The sequence below is a fragment of the Podarcis filfolensis genome (genome assembly GCF_964270895.1).
Source record: "Podarcis filfolensis genome assembly, chromosome: 6".
Taxonomy (NCBI): Eukaryota; Metazoa; Chordata; class Lepidosauria; order Squamata; family Lacertidae; genus Podarcis; species Podarcis filfolensis.
Window position 1 is genome coordinate 3,236,818 of NC_139609.1, and position 26,354 is coordinate 3,263,171.

The 26,354-nt window shown below is 43.6% G+C and overlaps 1 protein-coding gene and 1 long non-coding RNA gene across 3 annotated transcripts in view; one reads left to right on the plus strand and one right to left on the minus strand.

Moving 5' to 3' along the window:
• Positions 1–26,354, minus strand: part of LOC310765901 — a 92,422-nt gene that overhangs the window by 50,005 nt on the left and 16,063 nt on the right. The window lies entirely within an intron of this gene.
• Positions 104–26,284, plus strand: KLHL20 (kelch like family member 20). Of its 2 annotated transcripts, XM_083621409.1 has the most exons (14): positions 156–380; positions 416–595; positions 1,639–1,725; positions 3,722–3,787; positions 4,591–5,164; positions 8,987–9,145; positions 10,399–10,493; positions 12,508–12,623; positions 17,769–17,952; positions 19,105–19,248; positions 21,287–21,420; positions 22,150–22,358; positions 23,261–23,367; positions 24,411–26,284. In XM_083621409.1, exons 4-14 carry the CDS (start codon positions 3,765–3,767, stop codon positions 24,493–24,495), a joined length of 1,830 nt encoding a protein of 609 aa, XP_083477535.1. In that variant the 5' UTR covers positions 156–380; positions 416–595; positions 1,639–1,725; positions 3,722–3,764; the 3' UTR covers positions 24,496–26,284. The 2 variants fall into 2 exon arrangements, with proteins under 2 accessions (XP_083477534.1, XP_083477535.1); XM_083621408.1 differs by lacking the exon at positions 416–595 and having other exon boundaries at positions 104–244.

Consider the following 26,354-nt stretch of genomic DNA (forward strand, 5'->3'; position numbering starts at 1 on the left):
GCGCGGCAGCTCGCCGTTCCCGAACGGACACCTAACAGGACCGGGCGGCTTCCGGCCGGCGGTGCACCCGGGTTTGGGGCGGGGGGGGGTGCGGGGGCGGGGTGTGTGCGCTGCGTGCGCGGCTCCTACCGGCAGTTTCCGGGGCCAGCAGGAGCTGCGGGAGCCGCTGCGGTGCCGAAAGAAGCCGGGAAGGACCCTTCGAAAGGCCGCCCCGCCCCCCGCCGCTCCCCGCCTCCGCTGCGAGGTCGGTTCCCGAGGCAGCCGGGGCGGAGGAGGGTGAGGGGGGAGCCGGGGGCGTGTGCGAGGAGGGGCGGGGGGCGCTTATAAGAGCCCCTCAGGCCAAAGGTCCGCCGGTCCCGGGCCTGCTCCCTTCCAGCCGGGTGCTTCCCCCGTCTGCCGGGCACGGAGGCAGCAGCTCCCTTCGCCTGGCTCCCGGCCCCTGGCATGCAGCGGGGTATACTGCCTCCGAACGTGGAGGCTCCATTTAGCTGTCGCCGTTGATGGACCCCCTGCCCGCCCGCCATGGATCTTGTTTGTTTGTTTAGTCATCCCGCAGACCCGCTCCTAGGCCAGGGCAAGAAGCCGAGGCGGGAAGGTGAATGGACCCTAGAATATGTCAGGTGGTTTGAGGTGGAGAAAATGGAGTTTGGGCGACCAAGCTGGAAGATGGACTTGCAGCGGGCGAGGGCGGGGATACAGTGCGGCTGCATCGGACCGGAGGCGCTGAGTACCAGGGGAGGCTTTAGTCCGTGGGATGTATTTAGTTACTTTAATTTTTGGCCTTCGAGGATGCATCCGTTTGGATCCTGGGCTTTTAGAAGATTGCCTTCTCTGTCAGCTTCCCAAACTTCTGCAGTGATTGGCTGCGTAATCCTTTACATGCCTACTCAGAACTAAGTTCCATTAAATCAAATGGGTCTTGCTTCCAGAAATCAGTGGATAGGATTGCTACTTTAGATGGCCTGCACATGTCAGTCTCTTTGGGAATCTGAGATTCACTCTGTTGGTACCTAGATTCAGCATCCCATGGAGGTTATCTGATATATTTTTGGGTAGGAATGTGGAATTTACAGCCTGCAGGCCAATCTTGGCCCACCAGGGGGTCCAGTGAGGTCATTTCCCCCAGACCATGCCCACCCACTATCAGCTGACATCACTGCTGATGGAAGGAGAGAACAGAGGTTAGTTCTGCACTGGTGGCATACCCTGTTCCCAATAGAGAACAGGACCACACAACCTAGGCAGCAAGATTTAGTCCCTGCTTTTCAGCCTTTTTAAACCAATGGTATTGATTATTTAAAGACAGAGCATTGAGAGTCTTACATAGCTGTGCAAGGGATTTTAACAGGTGGATGGGACAACCTATCTGTTAGTCATGTGATACCCTAATCACATGTGATTGACAGGTGGGTGACCCCAACCACCTGTCAAGTTTGTCTTTGAGGCCCAATCCTAATCACGATCTCTCCCTAGCCCAATTTTTGGAAAACATTGATTTTTCCAGGGCTGAAAAAGTGCTAGAGTTCTATTCTGTAGGTGTTGTTTTGGTATAGAATAGGTAAAACATTTCAAATTCTTAGGTGTTGTAATCTAACTTTTAGGAACATTTGTGGTCACTCATCATTTTTTTTTGTCCAGTCCTGTTGATCTCAACGGATAAAATGAATAGAAGGCAGGGATTCTTGATTATTCAGGGCTTGTGAATTACCTCAACTTCATAGCAAGGTGAGTGACTGTAAACATGGTTCGTTCACCAATCTGTTTTCTTTTAATATGAGTTATGATAGCTGAAATGCTTTTTAAAAACCATAATTGGACATGGTACTTTTACTTTGGATATGGTAATGGATAAGTATAAAGTTCTGTTTCAGGTAGACTCTGCCCTGATGTTCTGACTACTAGATAAGGAGAGAACTGTATATAAAATTTTAAAATCCTTTTTCTAATAACTGTTTCATCGTACTTTTATATTGGCAATAATATTGCATATAACAGCCAAATTCTTGTAAAATAGACCCCTTGGGGATACGTGTGAAGGAATGGGGCTTTCCTGAACTGCCTGTGTCTTCCATGAGACTGCAAGTGTGGTGGCCTTGAGTTTGGAGTATCAGACTGACACCTAGGAGAGCAGGGTTCAAATCCCCTTTGCGTCATGGAGTTTTCTGGGTGACCGTAGTCCAGGGGTGGCCTATCTGGTTTGCCGCCTGAGGCAAAATGGGAAGGTGCCACCCTGCACGTGTGCCACCCGCACCCCCTTGCTGCCCCTGCCAAAGCCTTGCTCACCAGGGGTGCACAGTTGTGAGTGAGGTCTTGCAAGAGAGTGCAGAGGCCTCCAGAGACTCTTAGTAATCTTGCCAGAAGCCACCGCAGCCACTTCTCCTCACTTCTCAGCCTCAGTCTGCCTCATGGACAGACCAGCTCTGCCTTAGACCATTCACCATCTCTCAGCTTAGCCTACCTCAAGGGTTGTTTTGAGGATAAAATTTGGAGGGGGGAAGTGTGCATGCTATATTGAACTCCTTGGAGGAAAGGTAAATGTAAATATCAGGAATAACTTTCTGAGGGTAAGAGCTGTATGATAGCGGAATGGACTGCCTCAGAAGGTGGTGGACGCTCCTTCATTGGAGGTTTTAAAGCAGAGCTTGGGTGGCCACCTGTCAGGGATGCTTTAGCTGAGGTTCCTGCATTGCAGGGGGTTGGACTAGATGACCCTTGGGACCCCTTCCAGCTCTTTGATTTTATAGTTCTATGCTTTGTATATTATGGGAATGTTTATTTTCTTTTTATGCCTTCCTGCATCTGGCAAAGGGGTGCACATTTTCACATGCCACTTTAAACCACAGTTAAGCTTAACCTTAGTTTAAAAGTGAAAGCACATTGCACTAGCGTATGGGGAAAAGATTCTCCCTCACTCCTGCTGCACTATGGAAACTAAGACATGGTTTGGCTTAGTGCTTTGTCAAAAGCTGTGTTCATGGTTTGTCTCTTCCAAATAAACCATGAGCTGTAAGCAAAAAACAAACCTTGCTTACAGCTTGGAACCAAACTTGGAGCAAGATAAACCAGGAGCCTGGGCTTGAACCATGGCTTAGTTTCCTGCAGTGCAGCAGCAGAGGAGTGAAGCAGCCACAAACTTCTCCTTGCATACCAACACACGGTGCATTCACCTTTAAATCATAGTCAAGCTTAACTGTTTAAAGTGGCATGCGAACCAGGCCAATATGGGTGCCAAATGGAAGTAAAACATTAGACAAGCTTGGTAATTTGAACATCTTAAAGAAGAATTGCCTGAGAAAATTCTAATTCTTTTTTTTTTTTAAAGCGCATCAATGAAGGCAGGGTAGAAATGTAAGAAATCGTAATTGTGTCTAATGGGCTTACTCCCTGGTCAGTGTATTTAGGAAAGGAGAGCTCTGTTTCCTCTCCTCCCCCATGTGCCTCCAAAAACTTCTCTGGAGGGTCTCTGGGGAGCTAGAGGGGACAGAAGAGGAAACTCCATTGCACACTTTGGAACTCTTGCCATGTTGGAACTGCAGCATTGGATAGCATGAAGACTAAGTTATACTCTTAATAAACCTATTGCAGCAAATAGATTTAAGTTGGTCATGGCTAACCTAAGTCAACTGATTTCATTGGATTTACTCTATGCCCCGATTATACTACTCATAGATTACAGATCAGTAGAGTGGATTGTCACACACTATTTCATTCTTTTCTTTAGCACTGGCACAGAAGTGTAGGTTGAAGACTTCTCTTTGCAGTGCATGGACGGAAAGCCAATGCGCAGGTAAGATGCAGAAAGAGAAATTATCGTAGGTTAAATTCAGACATTAAACCAAATCATGGTTTATACTAATCATAGAGTAGAATGCAAACCATGTTTAAGTTATGTATACACAGAAACAAGAATGATTTAGACTTTCTTCTCATGTTCTTTCTGCTCAGTACACCTGTTTCTGTGGTGCAATTGCCTCTTGAGATGGGAGTGATAATTATAACTAAAATGGTACCTCTGGTTGCGGACGGGATCCGTTCCGGAGGTCCATTCGGATCCAGAGGTTTCTGCAAACAGAGGTGCCTGTTCTGCGCACACATACGGCACGATAGAGCGCTACTGCACATGTGCGTGCGGCAAAACCTGAAAATATACTTCCGGGTTTGCCGTGTGCGCAAAGGATACGTAACAAGAGGGGTACGTAAGTAGAGGTATGTAGAGGTACCACTGTATTCATTAATTCAGATATCACAGCACACCATAGTTAGCACAAATAACTAGGTTTTGGTGTGCGGACTGAGCTGAGTCAGTGCTTGGCAATACTTTCTGTTAACAATTTTTAAATCGCAAAACTCAGCGGGTGGTGGTGAAGCTAAGAGTTGCATTAACTACAATGGTACCTCTGGATGCGAACGGGATCCGATCCGGAGCCCCGTTTGCATCCTGAGTAGAACGTAACACGCGACTGTGCGTGCACAGGTCGTGTTTCGCTGCTTCCGCGCATGCGCGGAACAGGACTTTTCTTCTCTTTCCCTGCCCACCCCTCTGTGCCCCCCAAATTGCCCATTAGTATCACTGGTATTTTCCTTTTCCAGGTGTGCCAGTAATCGAGCAGGCGAAACAGGAATGGATGTAACAAGCCGCTGCACTCTCGGAGATCCCAACAAGCTCCCGGAAGGAGTGCCACAGCCTGCTCGCATGCCTTACATCTCAGACAAGCACCCCCGGCAAACCCTGGAGGTCATAAACCTGTTGCGGAAGCACCGGGAGCTGTGCGATGTGGTGTTGGTTGTGGGGGCCAAGAAGATCTATGCCCACCGGGTGATCCTCTCAGCTTGCAGCCCTTACTTCCGAGCAATGTTCACAGGGGAGCTTGCAGAGAGCCGGCAAACTGAGGTGGTAATAAGAGATATTGATGAAAGGGCCATGGAGCTTCTGATTGACTTTGCGTACACATCCCAAATCACGGTGGAAGAGGGCAACGTTCAGACGTTATTGCCAGCTGCCTGCCTCCTCCAGCTAGCTGAGATCCAAGAGGCCTGCTGTGAGTTCCTGAAGAGACAGTTGGATCCTTCCAATTGCCTTGGCATCCGAGCATTTGCTGATACCCACTCCTGCAGAGAACTTCTGAGAATTGCTGACAAATTCACCCAACATAACTTTCAAGAGGTAAGTGGTCCATTTGCCTCTAAGGCCTGGTCTACACAAACAAAGGAATCTATACCACTTCTGAGCACTCCTCGGCATTTTTTCCTGAACTGTCCCTGCAGTTAGAAAATCACCAAAACAGGGAAAGAGTTGGTCCTAGAACCTTGCTTCTTGATAAGTAAGGTTTTTTTTAAAATAAATAAATAAATAATAATATGTGGAAGCATTCCAAACTGGAATCCTCTATATACAGGCTGAAGTTCAGTCCATGAGTCTATCTTGGATCATGTGTGTCTTAACTTTGTTTTTGAGTAAAGACATTAATTTGTGCACTTTCTTCATATTTTTCAAAGCAATTAACTGGCTGTCATCTTTGATGGGGCCTCATTGATGATAGAAACACAGAAAAACTTTGATATGACTGCTCATAACATAAGTTCGGGTGTGGTGCAATATGGCCTAGATTTCCCTGCACCATAAAATCTCTGTCTACCAAAATTCTTCCCTTGCGTATATAGACCAAGCTTGAAGCATCTTTGCAAGCCTTCTCACATTATGGTAAACCTCTTTCCCCTTTCTGATCAATGTTAATCCATAAATCAGCAAGCAAGGATGGCCTTAGAGTAGCAGGAATGCACTTTCACTGAGAACGGTTACAGATTATCACTGTCTTGGGAGCATCATTTGAAAAATAAGACTTTATAGCCGTCTTGCTCAAAAATGGCAATTAGACATTCCATTTTGGCAACTGTAACTTTGGTTTAAGGAGCCATTTGGCTCCTAGTTTATATATCTGAGTTTCTAATACTGCTTGCTGTGATACTACATAACTGGTGCATGGATTAGACATAGGTTGCTTTCCCCAGCAGGGTTCAGGGTAAGCAATTACGTAGCTTGGCATGAGGCCATCTGCAAAATGTATGATGTAAAATGTTAAAAATCTCAACCCAAAAGCAAAATCCAGCCTGCATTTGCTTGAATTAGCCCACTGGTGCAGGACTACCTGCTCAGATGTAGCACAGGGATGCACACCTGTGCCATACTGAACTGAATTCATCCTATAATCATCCCATCAGGTGTCAGTTTCCTCCTCCTCTGTGCAGGGACAAGTAGGTAGGGGAAACAGGGTGTATATCAAGCTACTGGTGGTCTCTATTTGGTTTGATGACTCACAACTAGCGTATGGGAAATACTTCTCAATGATAGGTATTGAAATAATTACAAACAGTCATTATTATTATTTATTCAAAGATCACAGGGTGGTTCACAGGGTGGTTCACAAGATAAAAAATACTAAATGAGAATAAAAAATACATGATAAAACAAAAACAAATTGCATTGTAAATATTCCACAAGCTTTTCCATGTAGTTTTTGTCTGCTTGGCAATCTAAGCCTTCATTTTCAAATGCATTTGTCAGTGTTTTTCCAGTGACTTTGGGTTTTTTTTTTAAATACCAAAGTATATCAATATTTTCCCCCAGTTGCCATATACTGTTTGGTCAAGCCATAATGGTATGTTTAAAAACAAAAGTAATATTTGTGGACACACCAATATTTTCCCCATCCGTGATATTTTCAGATGTGTCCATTGACTTTACTCATTTTTTACTTCCCGTAATAAGTTATCATGATTATGCTTTTAAAACCTTCCAAATTCTGCGATATCCACATTATGAGATATTTACTCAGAATGTCTTTCTGTGATATTTCATATTATTCTATTATTTTTTCTTTCACAGGTTTATTCATATTAAAACCCATTCATTCAATTTTTATAATATTAGTTTTATATCCTGAGCGCTTACTAAATCCTCTGATCAAGTATTACAATTTCTTGGATGCTTTCTTAGAGTCTTTTACAAGTGCTACCACATCATCTGCATATAAGTTAAATTCTTGGCCTGTTGTTATCCCTTTAACTGTTCTGTTAGATGTCAAAGCTTCAAACAGTGCTATTTTTCTGGAAAAAGAGATGCCAGAACTCATTATGGACACCTCCCTTGTTCTCTTAGAATGGCAGTGGCACCACCTGAGAGGTGCTGGCTGAGAAAAAGCCCTGGCTTCAGATATAAGATTGACCAATACTGCAAATGACCAGGGGGGGGGACCATATTGTGGAGTTTACGTGAGCAAGAAATTGGATTGTCTATTAGCAGATCACTTGGCTGTCTCCATGGCTTCCTTTAGTGTACTTGAGTTGCTTGATCTAGAGCTGTTCTCATAATTGCATTGGAGGAGTGTTCTGGTGAAAGAAAAGGCTGTTTCCGAGGTATGATCTATAGCTAATTTGACCCTTCATATGCTAGATTATAGCTGTTGTTTCTCTTTCCTCCCTTTTCTAGAGGTTATCAAAAACGATCTTGCATGTTTTAAGCCGGGGTCAGCAACCTAAGGCCCATGGGCCAGAAGCGGCCCGCGGAGGTCGTTTGACAGGCCCATGAGCCGCCCCCAGACCGAGTTGCCCGCTCACGCACTGCGCTAAACCAGCGCAGTGCGGCGTGGGGACTCGCTTCCACAGCACCGGAAATCATGTCTGCGCACACGCAGACAATGGAAATTGCGGGCACGCACACACAGACACCAGAAATCATGGGTGCAGAAATCATGCAGATGTCGAAAATTGCGCGTGCGTGATCCAGCCCACGGAGAGATTTCCGTGGGACCGATCCAGCCCAGGCAAGATAAACCTTGCTGACTCCTGTTTTAAGCATTGGGTTTCTCTTGTTTTAGCTGTTTGGGTTGCATAACTTGTGACCCACCAAGCCTGAGCATAGCCAAGCAGTCACAATATTTGGCCCAAGCAGACAGCAAAAGCAATAGACTGACCAAGTCTATGGTGAACTGTATGTGGATTGGTGGCTCATAAGATATGCAGGCCTCATAGAATCAATTTAGTGATTTCCCTAAGACTCAAGCAACTATAGAAATTTCCTACAGTTCAGTTTGATAGGCTTCAAGGGGCTTGTCCAGTCAATGTTCTTTCCTCTGTTTCAAATGCGAGAATCTCTCTGATTCTTCTCTTATCTTCTGAGAAACTTGCTTCCTCCCAGAGCCTAGAACAAATTTATTAACTTGTTTGCAGCATGTCAGAGGCTTATAATTCATGCTAGCTAAGTCCTTGGCAGTTTTTAGGAGTCTCTGGTTCCCTCTGAAGTGCATTTGCACTCATGGCCTCTGTGTGTATTTTTAGAGAAAGTGAGCAGAACAGGGGTGGGATCAAATAAGCCCACCCCCTTGTCCTGAGATGCTCTTGTATTCTGCCTCAAGCCTAGGTCAAGAAGGCTTGTTCAGATTTATCTGCAAAACTGTTGGTAATTTTATCCGATGCTTTTTGTTCTGGCTTTTGTCTGTATTACAGGTGCAGCTGCTTTAATAGCTAAGATTCCTCATTCACGTGTATAAGCCTCCTATCCACCTCTGAATATGGTTTCTGTTGATTTACAAAATGGGTAATGGAAGGCATAAATAACTTGGTACATTATTATTATCAACTGCCTTTTAGGGTTGGTTGTTGTTATTTCCAGATTACAGATAAGAAAACTGAGGCTGCAATGATGTTTGGCCCAAGACAAGCTCATAGCTGGCAAGGATTTGAAATGAGGCCTTCTGTGTTCAAAGCAGCTCAGTCTATCTACTGGCCCAGCCTAACTTAACCTGTATTGTTATTTGAAAGTTACCAGTGTGTTGCTTTCTGAAGCTTGTAAAATGCTTGTACCAAAAAACTGAGAAGCAGAAGGTTCCCCAGTTTCACTGGTGAACAGGACTTTGCACCTGCAGTTCATAATGCTTGCTGGTTGCTTGAAGAGCTTTCCACGACTCTGTATTCTTGCATCTCTGTGCAGGTGATGGAAAGTGAGGAGTTCATGCTGCTTCCAGCCAATCAGCTAATTGACATCATATCCAGTGATGAACTGAATGTCCGGAGTGAAGAGCAGGTGTTCAATGCAGTGATGGCCTGGGTGAAATACAGCATTCAGGAGAGGCGACCTCAGCTCCCCCAGGTGACCTTTGGATTACAGGACTTTTCTTCCGCAAGGACATGCATGCTGATGGGACTTTGCCAGGACCTACTGGCATTCATTTACTTATAGCATTATCAATCATCCACGACAACATTAGCAAAAAAGACAGGTTGTTGCACCAAAGACCTTACAGGGAGGGAGGAGAGAGGAGAAATATCAGTTCCCACTTTAGCCTTTTACTTAAGGAGCCATAAGAAAAACACAGACTTGTTCCTGCCTTCCAGTGTTCTGGCCAATGAGTGAAAATGCATTAGGAAGAAGCACTTGTCACTTACCTCTCTCTCAAATTGTATCAAAAGCAAATGTATACTTTATTAGAGCTATTTATTGGCTGTTACATAACTGTTCAGAAGCAGCATCCCATTAGATACCAATTGCTGGGGTGTAGCAATGGGAGGCAACTGTTCTCAAGGGGAGAATAACACAGTTCTGCATTAATTTGTCTAATCGCATTTTAAAGGCATGTAAACTAGTGGTCATCACCATTACTTGTAGTTAGTCCTCTAAATTGATCATGCATTGTGTAAATAAGTGCTTTATTCTGTCTATTCTGAATCTACTTGCAACACATCATTATTTCAACGCATCAGCCAGCAAAAGAGAATCTAACACTGGTTTTGAAGCAGCTTTACAAACCAAAGCTTCTGCTAACTATAGCTTGATGTGATGACAAGCCATGGTTACGGCATCACATCCTTTCCAGAGGCTGCTGTACCATAGAGACAGGAGTAGACTTGGAAGCTGAGTGAGAAGGTGTTCTAAATAAGGCTGAGCAACAATTTTCTCTGCAGAGAACTTTTGGTTTGAATAATTTGTGGACGGGATTGAGGGGGCAAATAGTGTCAAAACCACCTCCCTGACTCACCCCCGCTTCCAATCACCATCTGTTTTGCAGCAACACTCCTGCCAGCCGTTGTGCTAGATAGCATTTATTTCCCTCATTGCATAGCAGTGCTCATAAATTGTAGAAAGCTACCAAGATCTGCTGAATCATCATCTAGTTTGTCCACTGCGAATAGGGTGGCGAAGTTGGGGTGCCATTTCAGCTCGGCCCTAGAGTTTAGAAGCCCAAACCATGTTTGGCATGATGAGTGAATGGAGCATGTTGGTTTTTTTACATCTGATAACGTGATCTTCACAGAAAGCATTCCCATAACTTCTGGCATATGCTGGGTACTCTTCAGCAGTGTGGTGCCCCATCCCACGTCTGATCCACTGTCCTTGATTTGCAGGTGTTGCAGCATGTGCGCCTGCCGCTTCTCAGCCCAAAGTTCCTGGTAGGCACAGTTGGTTCTGACCCGCTCATTAAAAGTGATGAAGAATGCAGGTAAGTGGCCACAGTACATCTACATTTTGAAAGCCAAAAAGTCTTTGTCCATGAGATCTTCTGTCAGAACTCATCCTTTGGAAGCTTGACTATTTTTGTGTGTCAGACTACCATGTTAAAAAAAGAACTATCGGAAAATGGAATGTTTAAAGTGCCCGTCTAGGACCTGAAATTAGGATGCAGCATACAGTGGTCAGGGGATAAAAATAGGTAATGGCAGTATCTTCTGTTGGCAAAAAGGAGGTGCATTAATATTTCATTCAGTTGCGCAAATTTATTTAATAAAAATATCACTTTCCTTCTCTGTGGCTCACACAACAAAAGCCGATTCTAGTAGATCCCTTGAGGGGTGCAAGAGTACACCCCATCTTATTTTCCACTCCTGACAAAATTATGTCACTTCAAATGTTGGATTATCTTATAACTTTCTGCTGCCTTTCTTTCTAACATGAAACTACTGTATTTTTCGCCCTATAGGGCGCACCGGCCCATAGGGCGCACTTATTTTTTTTGGGGGGGGGGAATAAAGAAAAAAAATATTATTCCCCCCCAAGCCCCAAAGAGCAAAGAAGCCATGACAGCGAGCGGGATGGATCCCGCTAGCTGTCCTGGCTTCCTTTTTAGCCTCAGGGCTGGGGGTCCGGGAGCGAAGGCGAGGTTGCGCAACCTTGCCATCACTCCTGGAGCTTGTTGTCCACAAGCCTTGGGAGCCCGGCGGGACTTCCCAAGCCCTTGCGGATAGCTTCCTGAAGCCTGGAGAGCGAGAGGTGTGCACCGACCCCTCTCGCTCTCCAGGCTTCAGCGAAAGCCTGCATTCGCCCCCCCCCCCACATTTCCCCTTCATTTTTGGAGGGGGAAAAGTGCGTCCTGTAGGGCGAAAAATACGGTAATTGTGTTTCTGCTCTGCATATGGGCATTATATCAGACTGTAGCAGTAGCCCATAGGGATGATGGGAGTTGTAGTTCAGCAATATCTGGAGGGCCACACATCCCCCATCCCTACTATCATGTAAAATGCTTTCTTTCTAAAATGACCAGTTTATTATAAAGTTAGACTGTCTTCCCGTAAAATATATCTTCTGTCGCCAGCATCTTTTGTTGGGGTGGGGTTGAGAGATTCTGAGAAGCACAAGCTTCTGAGAGCCCAGTATATAAAAAGATTATTATTCAGCTGTACAGTTGACAAATTAAACTGGTACAGCATGATTTGTGGAATCTACTGTAAAGTAAATCCCTCCAAGATCAATAACATTTTGCCAGTGCAGGATTGCAACTTCATCAGGCATAGGGAACCTTTGTGGCCTAATGGGCCAGATCTTTATCTCCCCCACCCTGGCTGCCCAACTTTGACAGCTGGGTGAGACCACTGACCTGTCGGTGATCTGATGTCTTGTGATTGATAGATGGATTGTCCCTCCCAACTGTTAAGAGTTGGCTCTCAAGGGGGGGGGGCAAACTGCCCAGGCACATCATCTGATGCAGGTGGATTCATTCCTGCTTTCTGTAGTGTTTTGGCATGGCAAATGGTTCCTTCTGGGAATTCACTGGCTCACCTGAACCAAGCAGGGTTGAATTCCCCATTCAGTACTGCAGCTGTATCTCTACCCAATGTCAGATATGATGTCAGGTGTGAGCCAGGTGTAAGGGGTTTGGGTAGGTTGAATAATCAAACATTTTTAGCATGGTCTGATAAGTTAACATGCCATGGGGGTGATATTTGTTTTTTCAAGAAAATTGCATTGCTAAATCCTGACAAGTCAATCCACTTAGTTAGCAGAATGCTGCGACTCACCTTCCACTTTTAAACATGGCTGCTGATGTTAATTGTGTTGCTGCTTTTCAGCAGAGTTTTCAAAGTGTGTAGGATAAGAAATCAAAATGTTACATTAAACTGTGTTTGGGTTTTGATTATATAACAAATTACAAATTGTGCCTTGTTTTGGAGCAGTAGTTTTTGGTAATTTGCAAAATGATTGGATCACAGTAAAAATACTGTATGGCCTTTCCCATGCAGAGACCTAGTGGATGAAGCTAAGAACTATTTGCTATTGCCCCAAGAGCGACCACTGATGCAGGGACCAAGAACTCGACCACGCAAGCCTATCCGCTGTGGGGAAGTACTCTTTGCAGGTGTGTATGTATGACTGTAGACTTGGTCAGGGAGGCATGGCATACCATTTTTGGTCAACAGTATAGCAAGGCAGCGAGGGCCCTCGCTTTGTTCCAGGCAACAGGATCTCTGACGGTTGTAGTGAGCCATCTTTAACTTGGAGGGAGAATTGACTTATCTAAATGTGTGTGACCTAAAACTTCAGTATAAATGTATATGTGGTAAAATCCAGGCTGAGCAGAAGTAATGTGTTGGAGAGAGAGGTTTGGAAGAGAGATTCCTACTCTCCGGTCGGGGGTTAAGCACAGTGATGATTGCTCCAAGCACATGAAAACTTGGTTAGTTTGCATCTGCAAATGAAAAATACTTTGGCTAGAATGAATCATAGATCCTTAGATTTCCAAATAAGTGAATGTTTTACTCAGAGTTTCCAGAAGTTTCAGCAAACAAGTCTCCATCTGCTGGCAGTAAAATGAAAAATGGTTCCAAACATCCCAAAAAGTAAAGGACTTGGTTTCCTTACTCTTTGGGTTAGCAAAGATGCAGGCTATAAAGTTGCCCTTTTAGATAGATTCAGTTCACTTGCAGATTCTGGCTACATGGCTTCTTCCTTGTTCCAAGAAGCAGAAAGTGAAAAATGGAAGGGAGGAAACAAAAGGCTCCAGGGAGCCTTTTAAACTCTCCACCCCAACTGGCAACCTGAGTTCAGGTTAACCCTTTAATTTTTTTTAAAAAGATATTTATTGAAATTTTCAAAAAATAGAGAAAATAATAATAATAAAAAAACACATATAATTTGCATTCCTTACTTTCAATAACATATTTACCTGACTTCCCCACACCTCCCCTTCTTGTATTCCAGTTCAATTTTTAGTTCAGCAAGTTCTTATCCCCAAATTTTACCTTATTATATTTAATTCATTTTAGTTAACCAATTTTAACATAAACCTCAGTCTTTATATGTCAGTACTTATTCTTAATATCTTTTTCTAAGGTCTACCCCAATTCCCTTTCACGAGTTCCCCATTTTGATATAAGTAGCAAAACAAAATACAAAGAAACAAAGTATAATTGTACACCCTTTGGATTCCCAAAGCCCCACTCCCCGCCTTTCCCGGTTTCGAACTCCAACAAATGTCCATCAGTCTATCTGCTGTCAGCCTGGTGACCTCACGTCCGAGGCTCTTAATTCTCTCTCAATTCCTCTCTGCCGGTTTTTTTGATAGTCCTTTATATTAAACACCAAATCTCGGAGAAGCTCTGTCCCAATAAGGTCCATGTTTCTTCTAGCCAAACCTCCATATTTAAAAGTGTAGTCCAAATCTTGTTTCTTACTTCTTTTAAGTCCAAATGTCCCAAAAACTCCAGCTTCCACTTTAGTCAAGTTTGTAATCCATAAGTCTTCAGATCTCCACATGAGGAGATCTCTCCATTCCTCATTCTTCCATTCAAACCAGATTTTCATAATCTCATTCTTATTTTCCTTTATATCCATCTTAGCAGGCCTCTGGCTCTCCTTAATCATCTGTGGCATTATAGCTCCTCCTTCCTTTCCCTCCAAATCATCATATATCTCTTTCCCCACTTTCTCAAATTTCTCAGATTTCTTTTCTTGTTCAGCTGCAAAGATTTTTAGTTCAGCTACAAAAACTTTTTGTTCAGATACAAAGACTTGAGTCAAGTCCCTTCCAGATTCAGCAAGTTTATTTACTGTATCATTCAATGTTGTGACATTTGTAGCCAAAACATTGCTTTGTTCTTGTAACTTTCCCAAGAGAAGGAAAGCCCTCTCCAGTTCAGTCAGTATTTTTCCACTTGCAGCCATTCTTGTAATGTCCCAGAGCCCCCTCTAGAGGAGTTCTGGTTACTTAGTATTCCTTCCAGTTCCAATCCAAAAGTCAAATTAACTTTTTCTCTTTATTTTCAACAATTTATTACCTGAATGTAACAAATATAACCAGCAAAGGCAACAGAAACAAAGTTCTCTTTTTCCCCCAGCTTTGACAGCTAGCTTGACAGCTGTCAAAATCTTCTATGTCTCTTCAACAGGCTCTCTCACGGATCGCTCCCGGGTCCTGGGGGGGGGGTGACGGTTCCACTCTCAAAATTAACTCTTATCCTCCAGCAAATTCACTTATACTGCCAAAACGTGAAATTAATTACTTTTATCCTCTCAAAAAGAAGGTGTTCTCTCAACCTTAGTTATCTAGTCCTTGCTTTAAGATGTTTACAAGACGGGGAGACGGACTTCCTCTTTGCGCCTTCCCCGCTCGTGCCAAATCCAAAAAAGAAATTTTAAGTCCAATTTCCGTATTACTCACGAGTTGTTACTTTTAGTCCAAATGTTCAAAGGAAGAAGTCAGCGCTCTCCGACCATGGCATGCGGCTTCACTCTGTAGGGGGAGCAGTCGACTCACAGCACCGCGCCGCTCCCTGTCCCCCGTTCCGAAGCCTTTAAAAAGGCTCCTTCGCGGGTCGGGGGGCGCAAATGGTGCCCGCCGAGTCACCAAGTCCACAGGCTTCAGCGCCTGTTGTTTCTGAGGGTCCCCGCGTCGCCGCCGCAGCAGGACCCGTCCCCTACTGAGCAGATTCCCTCCGGAGCTCGGAGGGAATCCGCCATTAGTCGATCGCACTAACCCGGAAGTCCAGGTTAACCCTTTCATTGACCCAGAGCAGAGGACACACACAAAAATAAAAAAATAAAAAGTAAGAGCAAAGCAAAGAAATGTAGCAAAAGAAACAGGAAGATGAAAATAATAAAGGAATGAAAAAAAAGAAAAGAAGGAAATGAAAAGGGTTTCTGATTCTCCATCTGTCAGTTATATATATATATATGAAGATCATTCAACATATTCAAAGTATTCACTCCAGAATGGTATCCAGCTGTTCCTCCTTCTGCTAGGCAATCTTTTTCCAGTCTTCAGATCCAGACATCTGAAGTTCATTCATTTTTTCTTTCACACAAAAGTCTAAAAGAGGTTCTCCTATTACAGTGGTACCTTCGGTTATGAACTTAATTCGTTCCGGAGGTCCATTTTTAAGCCGAAACTGTTCTTAACATGAGGCATGCTTTCACTAATGGTGCCTCCCGCTGCCGATGCATGACTTCCACTTGCATCCCAGGGCAAAGTTTGCAACCGGGAGCATCTACTTCCAGGTTAGTGGAGCTCATAACCCAAAGCGTTCGCAAGGAGGACGGTACGTAACACGAGGTTCCACTGTATTACACAACAACTCATATTGGTCTCTTTGCTGTGGCCATATATTAAAACAGTAATCCATAGTTATTTACTTATTGTATATTCATTAATTCATACCCAGTTTCATATCTTCCATTCCCATTTCCTGTTGGTCATGGTTTTCCATCCTAATTTAGAAAAAAGGTCCTTCCATTTCCTCTTTCTCCATTCTTTTCCCTCTAAGTCCATTCCAAATTGTACACAGGATCCTTTCTTTCTCATCTCTCTCTGGCAGCTCAGAATATTTCTTAATCTTTCTGTCCATGGTTTAATTCCACTCCTCTAACATCGTAACTCCACTGTTTGACTGTTTCACTCTTCCAGTACCTGTGTGGAGATCCCCTCCATTTCACCACCTACTGCCTCCTACTACCATTCCACTCTCCTATTCTGGCAGTCCTCCATCAATATTATTCTCCAAAGGTTCTGTGTCTTCTTTAGCCTCATCTTTTTCAGGTCCACTTTCATTCACAGTTTTATGCAGTTCAGCTGTGAGCTCTTTCAGTTGCTCATCCAGTAGTTGCTGCACAATGACAAGAGTCAGTGTCCAACTGTATTTTTCCATTACTGAGTGTTCTTGATCTTACTAACAACCCACTTTCCTGAAGACCTTACAGTCTTTGCTCTAAGTCAAAGCCCCCTGGCTGTTTATCAGAGCTCATTCTTTTCTCACAGTAGCATAATTATGTTAATTAGTTTCACTTTGCAACCAGCACTTTCAGCAGAGGGACAGAGGGTTAAAAATCAAATACGGTAAAGATTTCTAACAGTTGGAATACCTCTTAGCTGTTTAAAAAACAGGCAGCCCTGTTTAGGGAAGCTTTTAATGTTTAATAGGTTATTGTATTTTCTTGGAAGCCGCCCAGAGTGGCTGGGGAAACGAAAATAATAAATTATTATTATTATATTATTATTATAAAATATATCTTAAAGGTAAAGGGACCCCTGACCATTAGGTCCAGTCGTGGCTGACTCTGGGGTTGCGGCACTCATCTCGCTTTATTGGCCGAGGGAGCCGGCATACTGCTTCTGGGTCATGTGGCCAGCCATGACTAAGCCGCTTCTGGCGAACCAGAGCAGCACATGGAAACGCCGTTTACCTTCCTGCCAGAGCGGTACCTATTTATCTACTTGCACTCTGATGTGCTTTCGAACTGCTAGGTGGGCAGGAGCTGGGACCAAGCAATGGGAGCTCACCCTGTTGCGGGGATTCAAACTGCCGACCTTCTGATCAGCAAGCGCTAGGCTCTGTGGTTTAGACCACAGCGCCACCCGTGTCCCGTTAGGCACAAACAATTAAGACATACTTTTTGTTTTGCTTTCAGCCTTTTAATTGTCTCTTCTTAAGCCAGCAGCTGGGTCACATTCCAGATGTATATTTTAACTGGTAGACAGATGACCTGAGTCACAATTTATAACAGTCTCACAAATAATTTAAAAAAGGGAAGTTTAGCCAACCTTATGTCCCTTAAGACTGTTATGTGGTATTTGGGCAAGAATGCGATTTCATCCACTCTCAGTCATTCACCCCCATCCAAGTCCCTCAAAAATTTCTCAGTCGCTTAGCATGGAAAGCAGCCTTTCAGAGCATCAGAGGTTAATCCCTGTTATCTTTGTTTTCCCAGAGATAATGTGATAACCAAGTTTTATGGCTTTGCTGTCATTAAAGGTAAAGGGACCCCTGACCATTAGGTCCAGTCGTGACCAACTCTGGGGTTGCGGCGCTCATCTCGCTTTATTGGCTGAGGGAGCCGGTGTAGTTTGCTGTCATTACTTGCCACATAATTGTCTCTTTCTGTGGTGCGTTGACAACAATGTCTAGTCCAGCATTTTTCTTCCCCAGAAGTTCGTATTAATGTTAATATAATTATGTATTTTAATTCTGTCCTGTCATTCCATTGCATTTGCATCTCCAACAACTTTCAGTGGGTGGCTGGTGCAGCGGGGATGCCATTTCCAGCGTTGAGCGCTACGACCCTCAAACAAATGAGTGGCGGATGGTGGCTTCCATGAGCAAAAGGCGGTGTGGGGTTGGAGTCAGTGTCTTGGATGACCTTCTGTACGCAGTGGGAGGCCATGATGGTTCTTCCTATCTCAATAGTGTGGAAAGGTAAGATCTTGTCAAACACACTTTTCTGGTTCTCTGGAGCTTAACTGCTTGCTCTGATTATAGTAATGGATGTTGAATCGGGTTCCATGCAAGCTCCTATTCCATCTCTCATTTATTTTCTTGGAACGAGAAAGATAGCTTATTCCGAATATTTCAAACCACAATGCAAACTAGAGACTACTATAACTGTAACCTAATACTCCTGCAACAGTGTGAGAACTCCCCTCCACAAGTTGTAACCTTTGCACAATATATCTAAAAAAAGATTGATCAAGATCCAAATACTTTCCTAAACAAGCATTTTTTTAAAAAAAGTATCTGTACGCATGGTACACTATGCACACCTGTTTGCAGTGGTTCTGGTATCTGGCTCATCATTTGGATCTCTGAGGACATTGCTTTTTTCTTTTAAGGTTTCCAAGTCTGATTGTCATAGAGATTTCTTAGGTTAGAAACTGCACATGCACACACACACACTGCAGGGATTCACTTTTTCTGGCCCTCACTCTCTTATCTAACTTGGATATCAGCCCCTTTCCCCATTAGTGGTGGTGAATTGTAGCCGGACTATGAAGGAGCACATAATTCTTTCATTCCGGCTTTAGGCTGAGGGGAAGGAGACTAAGCAGCACCTAGTTTCCCTCCCTCTCTTCCCCAGACTCAGCTTCCAGGTGCACAGCTGAACTGTGGGGAAACTCTCCTTGTCCATGCGCAGGGCCGGGTTCCAGCTGGGTTTTTGTGCCTATAGACATGGACAAGTCAGCCACGTGCTGCATGCATCCACAACTGTTTTTAGATTTTTGGGGAGGTGCCTCTTTCGGCTTTTTTCCCGATTCTTCCCTCTTGTGCATGTGTGGTGGCATTTTTACTAACACAGCATCAACCCTGTAGCCTAAACACCATAAGCAGAGGGACTGATGGCATGGTGCTCCTGATCCCATGTGATCTGAAACTTGGGAAAGGAGGTACCTCATCTGGAAAGAGTACCCCAGTCCATTGATTAATCTGTGTCCAGGTTATAATGTTTACCCTCTACTGACATAGACCAATGAGAGGTCTTGAGGGAAGGGCAGTAAGTAATGAGAAAATGCAAAAGGTTTAAGAAATCCAGGTGAAATTACCATAAAGACCTGACCTGTTTGCCTTTTCTAGATACGACCCAAAGACTAATCAGTGGAGCAGCGATGTAGCACCCACCAGCACCTGCAGAACCAGTGTTGGAGTGGCAGTTCTTGGTGGCTACCTGTATGCTGTGGGTGGACAGGATGGTGTCTCCTGTCTTAACATTGTTGAAAGGTATCTCTTTAAGGAGCTGAGAGTGGGGAACGCTCACACGCATTCCTATGCACATTGCCAGGAATCTTTTGCTGCTGTTATAATGTGTGTCTGTTATGAACACGTCTTTGCCCTTAGCCTTATGCTCACAAAAAGGAATAAAGGAAGATTGCTTAGTACATGAAACGAAAGTGACAGTATATGAATGCTGCTTTCAGACAGCAGTGTTAACATATAAGAAGGCATCAACTCACAGAGCATACACAGCATGATCTAAAGAGAAAAAAGGATCCCTATCTATCCCAAAAAGCTTAGAGACAGTGAATGTGACAATTTTGCCACAGTACTCATGCTAAAAGTCAAGTGAGAAAGGAGAGTTAAGTAAGCAGAACCTCAGTTAGGGATCAAGAGAACTGTGCCTTTTGTTTGAGAATTACTGTATTTTTCCATCTATAAGACGTCCCCTATTTTTTTAACCCAAAATTAAGAAAATGCACTATGCACTTATCTGTGTATAAGACGACTTCTTATTTTAAACTTCAAAAATTTAGGAAAAATATAGTCTTATACACGGAAAAATACAGTATGCTCTCCTCATCAGTAACCCATACTAGCAAGGCTGCAGCATCTCTCACCCATGCCTTGTCCTTGGTCCCGTGAAGCAAAGGGTTGATTCCCAAAATTGTAGAGTGAAAACGGGTCCCTTGTTGGAGCTTTGAGAGCAACCTAAGCATTTAAAATCTGGGGTTTAAGTACTCTTTTGAGTCAGGAGGATTTTCTGGTTTTTTAGATGAGTAATTAGAGTTGTTCCACCTGGCCTTTGGCTCAGAATCAGTTTGATTCCCTCCCCCTCTTTCTTTTTCCTTTCTCCTCCTATGAAGAGATTGCTCCCTAATTGTTTTAATGTTGTAACTTAATTCTTTTAAATTGTATTTTAATCAACTTGTTTTTATTATTGGTTGTTAGCCGCCCTGAGCCCAGTCTTGGCTGGGGAGGGCGGGGTATAAATAAATTTATTATTATTATTATTATTATTATTATTATTATTATTATTATTATTAATTGTCATAATACCTCCCCCCCCATTGTTTAGTTTCCATAAGTTCCTGTCTGTTCGTTATTTTGTTTACCTTGCCCAGTTTATAGTTGAAAGGACATGACCCTCTTGACAAATGAGTAACTGCTTACCTACATATATGTTTCCCAAATCCTAGAATCATAGAATCCTAGAGTTGGAAGAGACCACAAGGGCCATCGAGTCCAACCCCCTGCCAAGCAGGAAACACCATCAGAGCACTCCTGACATATGGTTGTCAAGCCTCTGCTTAAAGACCTCCAAAGAAGGAGACTCCACCACACTCCTTGGCAGCAAATTCCACTGTCAAACAGCTCTTACTGTCAGGAAGTTCTTCCTAATGTTTAGGTGGAATCTTCTTTCTTGTAGTTTGGATCCGTTGCTCCGTGTCCGCTTCTCTGGAGCAGCAGAAAACAACCTTTCTCCCTCCTCTATGTGACATCCTTTTATATATTTGAACATGGCTATCATATCACCCCTTAACCTCCTCTTCTCCAGGCTAAACTGGAGCCCAGCTCCCTTAGCCGTTCCTCATAAGGCATCGTTTCCAGGCTTTTGACCATTTTGGTTGCCCTCCTCTGGACACGTTCCAGTTTGTCAGTGTCCTTCTTGAACTGTGGTGCCCAGAACTGGACACAGTACTCCAGGTGAGGTCTGACCAGAGCAGAATACAGTGGCACTATTACTTCCCTTGATCTAGATGCTATACTCCTATTGATGCAGCCCAGAATTGCATTGGCTTTTTTCCTGGTTTATCTTTGGTAGAATATTCTGTTGTCTATATGGTATGGAACCCATTCTGTTTTCAGGAGGTGATAATTGAGTTTGCTAGTCTTTATTTTAAGTATTAAGAGGTCAGGCTATTTACCAATGCCTTCTAAGACACATTTAAGATAAAGACTAGTACCAGGGTCAAGATACTTGATTGGCATTGGTGGAACTGGTCAGACTTGGTGAGAGAGATGCTTTTGTGTTTCGTTTGAGGTATGACCCAAAGGAGAACAAATGGACTCGCGTGGCTTCCATGAGTACAAGGCGCCTTGGGGTGGCTGTGGCTGTGCTAGGTGGCTTCCTTTATGCTGTTGGAGGCTCTGATGGGACGTCACCTCTGAACACAGGTATCTCCATGCAAGAGCCGGTAATTTACTCTCCAGGTGCTTCTGAGGAATTCTGACATGACTCATTTGAAGGTTTTCCTGAGAAAATGAAAGGGCTGGTAGTAGCAGAGTTCAGCTCTGGGTGGTTTGTTTTTTTTACCAAATTGTCATACTTTGCTAATTTTATATTGAGTAGATATGCAGATGTCTCCATCTGATAGGCAATTTCCCAAGACAAATATTTGAGAACTGTTTAAATCCTAGACTTTCAATCTTCTCATGTAGGATAGCAGTGGCTACTCACCATTATAACTGAATAGCCATTGAAGTTGAATAGCTGAATTTTCTCCAGGTTCAGGGGCAGTATACCTCAGATTTCCAGCTTCTGGGAGAAAAAGGTGGAGGCTGCTTTTGGGTTTCCTGGAAACATCTGGCGAGCCAGGATCATAGAATCATAGAGTTCAGAGGGACCCTGATGATCATCTAGTCCAACCCCCTGCAATGCAGGAATATGCAGCTGTCCCATATGGGGATCAAACCTGCAACCTTGGTGATGTCAGCACCTTGCTCTAACCAACTGAGCTATCCAGGCAATATCAGAAACACGATAGCACAGTCAATGGGCCCTTGGTCTGATGCAACAGAAGAAATAGAAATGAGAACGAACAATGGCTTCCATTGGTGTTTGGCTTTTCTTTTCTTGTGGCTGTGCTCTTTTGCCCTTGATCCATGTATGCAAATCTTCCACAGTGGAGCGCTACAACCCTCAGGAGAACCGTTGGCACACAATAGCACCCATGGGCACTCGACGTAAGCACCTAGGTTGTGCGGTATACCAAGACATGATCTATGCTGTGGGAGGCAGAGATGATACGACTGAACTTAGCAGTGCTGAGCGATACAACCCCAGAACGAACCAGTGGTCTCCTGTGGTAGCCATGACGTCACGCCGTAGTGGGGTAAGCTGGGGTTGATTTGGCTGCTGTTCCTGCTCAGCTTGAATTCTTTAGACCAGAGGTGGCTAAAACTGAGCTCTGGATCCGGTCTGCTAAGCTACAGGAAGTGGCCTACCAGCTACTGCAGCTTTTATCTTCCATTTTGAGCAGGAAATATAGCTCTCTGTTCTTTAGAAAGCAATCAGAGTGCTTTAGGATCTCTAAAGAGAGCAGACAAGAGGGACCTTTTCCCTCCAACCTCTACACCGGGGTGCCCAAACTTTTTTCAAAGAGGACCAGATTTGATGAAGTGAACACACGTGAGGGCTGACCGAAGAGTTGTTGAGCTTTTTTTAAGGATTCTACCCGGGGAAGTCAACTGGCGGGCTGGATTAGGCCCCTGAAATGGATTTTGGACATGCCTGCTCTACACTAAGCCCTCTGACAGCTCTTTAGATCCTCCGGGATAGAAGGCATTTCCAGGCCCACCCCCCTCCAGTGCTGGAAATGCTAAGGCTGGGTGGGTGTGATAGGGAGAGTGCTGCACGCTTGCATATTTCGTGTGTGTGTGTATGCAAACCTTGGTTACACCTGTCACTAATATGTGGCCATCAGAGGAAGACTGACCATCAGTGCTGCTCTTAGGCTGAAAAGAAAATTCAGACTTGGAGTGAAGCAGTACAATTCTGTCAACTCTGGATGTAGACAGTATGTGCATTGAGATATATAGCCTGACCAGTGAACTAGTTAAACTACTTACCTCTTATCCATATTCTTCTTCTCAGTTGCTCTTCCACCAATGGAAAAATGTAAATTGTGTACTTGACCCCACTGAATATCGTTCTGCAGAAGCCCCTGTGTTTAGAACACTAGACTGTATTGCAACATTCCAACTTACACAAATCACTTATTTGGTCATTATCTAGGTTGGCCTCGCAGTTGTGAATGGACAGCTAATGGCCGTAGGAGGCTTTGATGGCACAACATACTTGAAGACTATTGAAGTGTTTGACCCAGATGCCAACACATGGAGGTAAAGAAGTTTAAAGATCATAATTAGGATGTGTTTTGTTTTTCAAACAATACTATTCAGAAACAAGGCCACCCCTTGCTTTGGCATTAAATGATAGAATTTCAGTTCATGGCAGTGTGGTGTAGTGGTTAAGAACAGTGGACTCGTAATCTGGTGAACCAGGTTCACTTGCCCGCTCCTCCACATGCAGCTGCTGGGTGACCTTGGGCTAGTCACACTTCTCTGAAGTCTCTCAGCCTCAGTCACCTCATAGAGTGTTTGTTGTGGGGGAGGAAGGGAAAGGAGATTGTTAGCCCCTTTGAGACTCCTTAGGGTAGTGATAAAGCGGGATATCAAATCCAAACTCTTTTCCTCCTTCTCCCGTAGTGCACTTTGATTCCCTCCCAATTCTACAGAAAACCTTAGTTTCTGCTTTAAAGTTGGAATCATTTCAGACTATGGTTTGCCCAGAAGCCAGAATTGAAAGACACAATCAAGGGCAGGATTCAACTAACAAGCCCCACCAAAGAAAGTCTGTGCAGTGGGACTTTCCCTCCTCTCTTCCCCCTGTGTGCTTCCATTGGCTCTAGGGGTGTGTCTCAAAATCCAGAGCAAGATTGTTGACAGAGCGATTTGGTTGCATTATGCTGAATTCCTCCCAAAATATGGCTTCCAGTGTGGGCTTGAGGACAAACTCCAGCTTGTCACAAAATGAAAGGGGGAAGGGAACAGACAAGTCTGAGTCTTGCTCACATAATATGAAAGCATGGTTTGATTTGGTGGTTGAACCAGCCTTTTTATTAAGACCATGTACAGATTCCTATCAACCCTAGGCATCAAAATAATCTCAAGACCTTTTTCTTTGGTCTCTTCATATTTTGCTGGCCTATATCCCACTATTTAGTAACAAGCATGCCAGCTAATGATTATTCTCATATGGCAATTTCTCTCTCCCAATACAGTCATTTGGAGACCATCCATGTTGACTATTATAAATTTGATTCTTGCACTTCTGTAAGAGTAGGGGTTAAATCAGAGTAACAAAGTGTGTCTTTTCTTTGCAGACTGTATGGAGGAATGAACTATCGTCGGCTTGGAGGTGGAGTGGGAGTTATAAAAATGACACACTGTGAATCCCATATATGGTAGAAAGCCAATGGGAGAAATCTCTCTCACTCCGAGTTCATTCCTATTGAAGCTGGTCAGCTTGGTGACTGCTGAGCTCTCTGAGGCTCTAGTAAAATTGAGATCACATTTATATTATTCGCTGGTGCCTCTTTCTATGGGACTATAATGGATGTTGCAAGCATTTCCCCCTCTCTACTAGTTACAGAAGACCAGACCAAGCAACCCCAGGAATATACCTGGAACACATAGTTTTCATTGTCTTTGTCTTCCCATTCTAATTTTACAATCTTAATGAAGAAACTGGAATGTAATGTTATTCTGAGCAATGAAGACCTCAAGCTGTATATGAGTTCCATCAAAGACAGGAGCCTATTGAGAGGTAGACAATGCATCTGCATAGACGAATGTTTCTCTAGAACATCATTGGCCTTGTTTAAAGAGGTCAAGTCAAAGAGGGCCCATATGCTCCATTTAAACAAATTAGTTGCATAAGAGCCCATTCATTTCAACAGGGCTTTGGCAGAAGATGCTGCTGCTTGAATTTTACATTGCATTGGGGGAAATTCTATATATGCTGGAACCTGTTCCATTTCATTTCTACCATATTGTTGGTATCATGGTAATGTGATTCCCTCCCCCCCAAGTAAAATTCTGATGCAGCTTTCTAAATGAAGCTGTTTGTAAGCTTTGGCCTAGTTAAAATCTTTGGAAGCAAAGGGCTAGCCAACAAAAGGTTGCTGGCACTGTGGGTCAGTAAGAACAAAGAATTAAAATAATAATAATACAGTAGTGGAACAAGGAATAGACACATAATAATTTGAGCAATCTACCGGGAAGTTCTCCAGCACAAGCCCCACTGAAGTCAATGTGGAGCACAGCAGAATTTGTGTGCTGCTTCTGTTCATTTCTGTACGGGTTGTGGAGGAGAATGTCTTGGTAGATAGTCTCCCTTTGTATAGACTTTATGCTCTAGTTGCATCTGTTTTGTATTTCTCACTGTTAGTGCACTAGTAATTTTAACTAGTGTGACTAAGTACATATACAAGCCTGATTTGGATTAAAGAACAGAGTACTGTATCAGAAATAGGGTACCTATTTTATCTCCTAGTAATAATTTGTACTTCAGAGCCACACACTGGCCGTTAGTGAAATGGTATCTACATCTATCTATAATGATGCCTGTCTTGTCACTTTTGAAAGACATGCTAAGAATTATAAGCATTTTGAATTTGTCTAAGCTGCCATCTTTATCCTTAAAGCATAGTTCTGTCTAAAATCTCAGCTGTCAGGGCTGTAGCTAAATTAGTGGGCTGTAGGGCAAGGATGGGAAACCTATGTCACTGCAGTTCTTGGTTCTAGGCAACCCCAGCAGGCATGGCCAGTGATGGCTGGAGCTAAAGAACAGTTATGTATAACTTGTGTCCTATTCTTGTGGTGCCAAGGAAGCAGCAGAAAGGAAAGCTGATCGCAGCATTGGGTGAGGTGAGGTGTGTTGCAAGGAATGCCAATGAAATTAAGTTTTACTCACATTTCCTTTAAGAAGTAGCTTTATTTGTAAACTTCAACATCTTCAATGTCTTTGGGTGGGTGGGGAACTTAACACAAGTGGATTTTCAAGAAAGGGGAAAACCCTTCTTGGCCTGAGAGATGGCATTCTTGTGTTTACATTTTGAACATTTGCACCTTTACAAAGAAAAAGTATTCTGTAAACAATTGTTTACATATCATTTGTGCTTTTTCTAGCATGAGTTGATTTGTATAAATAGTGTTACCTTAATAAAATCATTTGGTGTGTTTTCTCATGACTTAACTGAAAGAGCAGAAGTTGCTGGTTTATAAACTTACTTTATAGCTCCCAACTCAAACCCTTTGGACTAGTA

Bases quoted from the DNA above. Each gene is read 5' to 3' on its own strand.
- KLHL20 (XM_083621408.1), top strand. From the start codon at position 3,765: ATGGACGGAAAGCCAATGCGCAG. The intron at 3,788-4,590 runs GTAAGATGCAGA...TTCCTTTTCCAG, and splicing joins GACGGAAAGCCAATGCGCAG to GTGTGCCAGTAATCGAGCAG. The intron at 12,624-17,768 runs GTGTGTATGTAT...AACAACTTTCAG, and splicing joins TGGGGAAGTACTCTTTGCAG to TGGGTGGCTGGTGCAGCGGG.